The sequence below is a fragment of the Camelina sativa genome, chromosome 9 (assembly GCF_000633955.1).
Source record: "Camelina sativa cultivar DH55 chromosome 9, Cs, whole genome shotgun sequence".
NCBI classification, from domain to species: Eukaryota; Viridiplantae; Streptophyta; class Magnoliopsida; order Brassicales; family Brassicaceae; genus Camelina; species Camelina sativa.
In genome coordinates, this window is record NC_025693.1 from 5,283,364 (window position 1) to 5,289,052 (window position 5,689).

Here is a 5,689-nt window from a genome sequence, read left to right on the forward strand (position 1 = left end):
TGTTCACCAGAGAACAGAGAAAGATAAACCTACCAATTTCCTCTCTTCCATTTCTGGTTCAGCTGCCCAGGCCAAGAATGATACAATATCTTTACCCATCTGCACCGTAAATCAAAAAGCAAATCATGACACTGAGAAAGGATAGACCCATAAGGCCTAAACATTCATGTTTTTTAATATTCAAGAGGGGGAAAACTAACCTGTGCCTCTGTGGCGGGGACACCATCCTCATACTCAACAGCTTCATCGTTGAGCATTTTCGGCATAGCAATTGCTCCACCAGGGAAGTAAGGATTGTAGTGTAACCCCTCTCTTATCTGTACAATTATCATTGGAATTTTCATAACCAGCACTTTGAATTTGAATAAGTCCAAATGTGTAAAATGAGAGAGAAACTTACCGAAATGCCAGCAGGAGGATCACGGTAACCAGTCAGAAGAGCAAATACATAATTTGGACCATTGTGACGTGCCTGGCAGGCAGAACATTAAAGCTATTTAGAACACAAACACACAAGTTTCTACAGATGTTCAGTTTAAGTGAAGTAGCAACAGCAGCAGACCTTAGTTATAAGACTTAGATCAGGAGGATAGGCTCCACCATTAGCAAACCTTGCAGCTGATTCATTCGCATATGGCTGAGGAAATCGGTCACTGAGTTTACCAGGACGGGTGAACATCTCACCCTCATCATTAGGTCCATCTACTACCTCGATTTCAGCTGCCATTGCCTTCGCTTCTTCCTCTGTGTAGGCGACACCCACCAAATCTCGGTATGAGATCAGAGACATTGAATGACAAGATGCACAGACTTGCTGATAAACTTGATGCCCACGACGGATCCTGCTCATACAACAACAAACCTTCATAAGTTAATACAATATCAATCTTTCAGCTGAAGTTACACAGCCCATATAAGTTAACAGGAGTTACACTCTTTCATTTTTAAAACAAAAAAAATAAAGTCTATGAAAAAAACAGACAAGAAAAAGGAGAGTGGTGAAAATATGTAGATAAACACTCACGAAGCATGGTCATATGAGCTGAGAATGCCATCATGAGGCCAAGGGTAATTTGGAGATTCCAATCCGTGCTCAGCTTCATCAGCAGATGCAACGGTAGAAAAACTCAACAGTCCTGTAACACCAGCACCCAAGAGGGCAAGTGCTCTTACACCAGAAGAGCCAGCATCCTCATGAGCTTTCTTCGAAGAAAACCAAGACAACACTGGAGTTGCCTGCAAGATAACACAAAACCAATGATCAGACAAAATGGACTGGCAAGAGATTGCTGCGTTCTACTAAGGTTTTCACATTGAAGCAGAAACTAAACATAATTAAAAGACCATGTCATGCTAAAAACTTCCTAACAGGAAGACAAATCACACATATCATTGTCTCCTGTTTTATGTTCCAAAAAAATGAAAAACTTCACTAACAATTCTCTATCACTCGTTAGCTAATAATGCAAATCTCCCAAAACACAATACTTTTACCCACAAACCCAAAGAAATCTCTTAAAACAGATCCCAAACTGAAATCGTAAAATAAAAACTAGAAACGAGGAAAATGTAATTTAAGAGTGAAAAAAAAGAATCTCACAACTGATTGGGAGTGAAGCTTCCTCCTAAGAATTTGCTGGATAACTCCTCCTCCAACCATTTGATCAAACGCTTTGTACCAATCAACTCGCTGAAGAACAAAAATGAAATTGAATCAAAAACAGAATACTGAATCAGTGATATAATGCGATTACACGACACATATACGAAAATAAAACAAAAGCGAACAAGCCCTAGAAATCTGAGTCTATAATACAGATCCGACAGATATAGATAGCTCTAATCAATCAAAAAATGCCCGAAGAAGACAGCGAAGGATTCGAATACGAGATATACGGATAGAGATGGGATCTCACCGGAAAATGAAGAAACGAGATCGGCGACGGAGACGATCGAGTTGGGAAGGAACGAACAAGTAAAAAAGAGAGACGAGAGAAAATGGGAGTTCCACGATGACACAGCGGCTGCTAGACACACGACAGTTCACTTCTTTGGGCCTTAATGGGCCAACGTTAAATTTGTACGTGCCCAATTTATTCCGAGATAGATTTATGACTCCATCAATTTTTTTCTCTAATACATACGAAAAAAGAAAGGGAAAAATGCCAAAAAAAACCTGAAGTTATTTTTATTTGGACGTTTAATACCCAACTAGGTAGTAACCCGTGCTACAGTACGGGACAAATATTTCAAATAAATTTTAAATTCGTAAAATGACTAATAATTATATTTACTTTAGAATGGGAATGCACGTCCCGTCCCGTCCCATCTCCACATGTTCCAACCCATCTTCTCTCGTCTCGTCTCGTCTCATCCCATTTCGTCTCGTCTCATCTCATATCATCTCGTCTCGTCTCATATCCATCCAATTTTTTTTTGTCTTATGTTCGTTCTCTTTTAAATAATTATCCATTAGACAATGTTTATTAAAAGAGATTGGGTAAAAATTAGATGGGATACCAAATTTCTCGTTGAATATTTTTTTTGTTAGTTAGTTGAAACTATCCAAATAATTATAGTTTTAAAAAAGTATATAATTGTTTTCAAAAATACCAAATTTTCAAAGTGCTCGTTCCAAAGTGGTTAATTAACTGTCGCATAATAAATTCTTATCCAAATTAGTGAAAGCTTGACACTTGAATTTTTCTACCAGTATTTTTTTGATTTTGTACTTTTATCTAAAATTTCTTTCCCTTTTTTTAAAAAAATTGTTCAATATATTGATTTTCACTATTTGAATTACCTGTTTCAGTTTACATATACTATTTCTTGTCTTAATACCATAAATATACAGAAAATTTTCTCAAAATTTAATTATTATTTCTTTAAGTATATGTAGTAAATTAAATTAAATTAATTTAATTATTAGTTTTTGGCTAGGTAGTAACCCGTGCTACAGCACGGGACACAATATTCAAGTGTTGACTAAGAATTATATTAATCCAGGTTTTGTAGCAAAGTTGTGTTGTTTTCATGTGATTATTTTTAAAATAAACCTAAACGTATTTACTTTGGAATAGGAAATACGTCCTTTCATGTCCCATCTCCTCACATCCCAACTCATCCCCTCTCGTCTCATCTCATCCCGTCTCGTCTAGTCCCGTCTCGTCCCGTATCAATCATAATTTTTCGTCTTATGTTCGTTCTTTTTTAAATTATTACTCGCTACACAATGTTTACTAAAAGAGATTGGGTAAAAAATAAAAATGGGATACCAGAGTTTTTCTTTGAATATTTTTTTATTTAGTTAGTTGAAATTATCAAAAAAATTATAATTTTCAAAAACTATATATCTGTTTTCAAAAATACCAAAATTTTAAAATTGCCTGTTCCAAAATAATTAGTTACATGTCGCATCCATATCAAAATTAGTGAAAACTTAACATTTGAATTTATATACTTATATTTTTTAATTTCCTATTTTTATCTAAAATTTATGACACTTTTTTTAAAAAAATTGTTCAATATATTGGTTCTCATTATGTGAATTACCCGTTTCAGTTTACATATTATTTCTCGTCTTAATACCATAAATAGAATGGACCTTTTCTCAAAATTTAGTTATTATTTTTTAAAGTATATGCACTTAATTAGTAAATTAAATTACTTAAAAACACACTGGTAAAACATATATTCAGACAAATAATAAACCCTTTTAGGTTGTAAAATTTTAATTGTATAATATTAGAATTTTCCAAAAAAAATACTTGGCCACTCTTTTACGGTGTTTTGTCAATATTTTAGTGTATACGTAGAATATCGCTACTCATACCAAAAATAAACATGATCATCATCTTCATCACGTGGAAAATATTAATTTTTTACAATCCATCCATAATAATCAAGCAAAGCCCGCTTTTGTTGAAAATGTTAAAGTAATTTTTTAATGGGGTGTTAAATCTCGTCCAGTCCAGTCTCATCTCATCCCGTCTCGATCCATCCCGTTAGAAATTTTATGTCCAATAAATTTTTTCTTTTAAATAATTACATAGTAGGTAACATAAATTGTAAAGTTTAATGTTTGTTTTTAAATGGTTGAACAGTATAATTTTAATCTTAATAAAAATTCTTTAATAAATTTGGTTTTATACTTTAATTGACATATCTTATTATCATTTTAACATTGATATATTAAAATAAAAGATTTATATAGTTATTTGTTTAAATAATTGTAAGTTCAGTTTTAACGTATAAAAGTGATAAAATAATTAACCCGTTCTACAACAGTTTTCTATTAATGTTTTTAAAAATAATAATATCATAGAGATAAAACTTATTGTTGTCATATCTACAACTGAATTTTTCTTATTTTTTATTTCATATAATTACGTGATATTTAATGATATACATGTATAATTTTTAAACTAATCAAAATATTTCTCATAGTTTACTTAGGAGTGTTAAATCCAAATATCATATTTCAATTTAATTTTAGTTGGATTATTGCATGTATATAACCTAGACGTATCTATTTTAAAATTGGAAACATGTCTTGTCTTGTCCAGTATCTTCTCGTCTTGTCCCATCCCGTCCCATCCCTTGTTATCTTAATTTTTTGTATCCGGTAATATAATATGGTAATATACGGGTAAGAATTTTTGGTTGTAAATATATTTTAGAAAAATTTTGTTTTAATAAATTTATTAATTTTAAGTTGTAAAACTTATTGATCATGGATTTGCTGGATTATATTTATAGATATATTTATTTGGTATAATATTTATAATACAAAATTTTTGGTGTCACTCTTTTTGACATCTGAAAAATTGATGATCTGAAAATGAATTGTTAGAGAATCATACTTTTGTTTATTGACTCACTTGGTTGTTAATTTGTTATGCGAATATATATATTTATTTGCTTACGATAGATACATGAACTAAAATTTAATAAGTTAATTTGTTACTACAGAAAAATATTATTAATACCCAAGAGATAATAGGGGACAAATATTATTAGTGTTTATAGAACAAATGCACAGACACACTAAGCAGGAAGAAGATAAATTTATTGATAAATTTGCTTAATACATAGTTGACTAAATTTGATATATGATTGGAATGACCAAATTTTTGGCAGAAGTAACATCAAAGGCATCCGTCGCAATTACTATCGGGTGAACATTTGGTGTGACAAAGGTTGAAATAGTTATTTTCGCTCACGACTCACCTTAAATTTTTGGCTCCTCGACTCACACATCCCTGCTTCCACAGTGACAGCATACCTTAAAAATCATATAAACCATAATAATTTAATTTTTTTATATATTATTATAATTAGCAAAAACCTTGTCGACGTTGTTGACGTTTTTTGTTGTTGTGGTCTTCATCTTTATCACCTCTCGGTATATTAGGCTTTTTCATGAATTTTGTCTGCTTATGTTCAAGAGAAATACAAAGAAAAAATAAGAAAGATATAACCTAAACAAAAAAAACTACCAACATAGTTTTAAATAGGAAATGAAACTTAACTACGTTTATGCTTTTTGTTGTCACCTTGTTTGCAATATTTGTTAAAATGTTGGGTTGCTTAGTTAGTTTGTACTTGCCAAATAAAATACTAAAACCACATGCATTNTCATGGTTATGTGCTAATGGTTGAATGTCATAACATACAATAAAAAAAAAAA

The 5,689-nt window shown here is 31.6% G+C and overlaps 1 protein-coding gene across 1 annotated transcript in view; it reads right to left on the reverse strand.

Moving 5' to 3' along the window:
• LOC104710545 (cytochrome c1 1, heme protein, mitochondrial) overlaps positions 1-2,028 on the reverse strand; it is a 3,509-nt gene extending 1,481 nt beyond the window's left edge. Inside the window, exons 1-7 of the mRNA XM_010427165.2 lie at positions 1,917-2,028; positions 1,601-1,690; positions 1,025-1,236; positions 563-842; positions 401-472; positions 201-317; positions 34-99 (exon numbers count right to left, since the gene is read on the reverse strand). Of these exons, the coding sequence (XP_010425467.1) occupies positions 34-99; positions 201-317; positions 401-472; positions 563-842; positions 1,025-1,236; positions 1,601-1,660 (807 nt within the window). The 5' untranslated portion in view covers positions 1,661-1,690; positions 1,917-2,028. The remainder of the gene's footprint in view (positions 1-33; positions 100-200; positions 318-400; positions 473-562; positions 843-1,024; positions 1,237-1,600; positions 1,691-1,916) is intronic.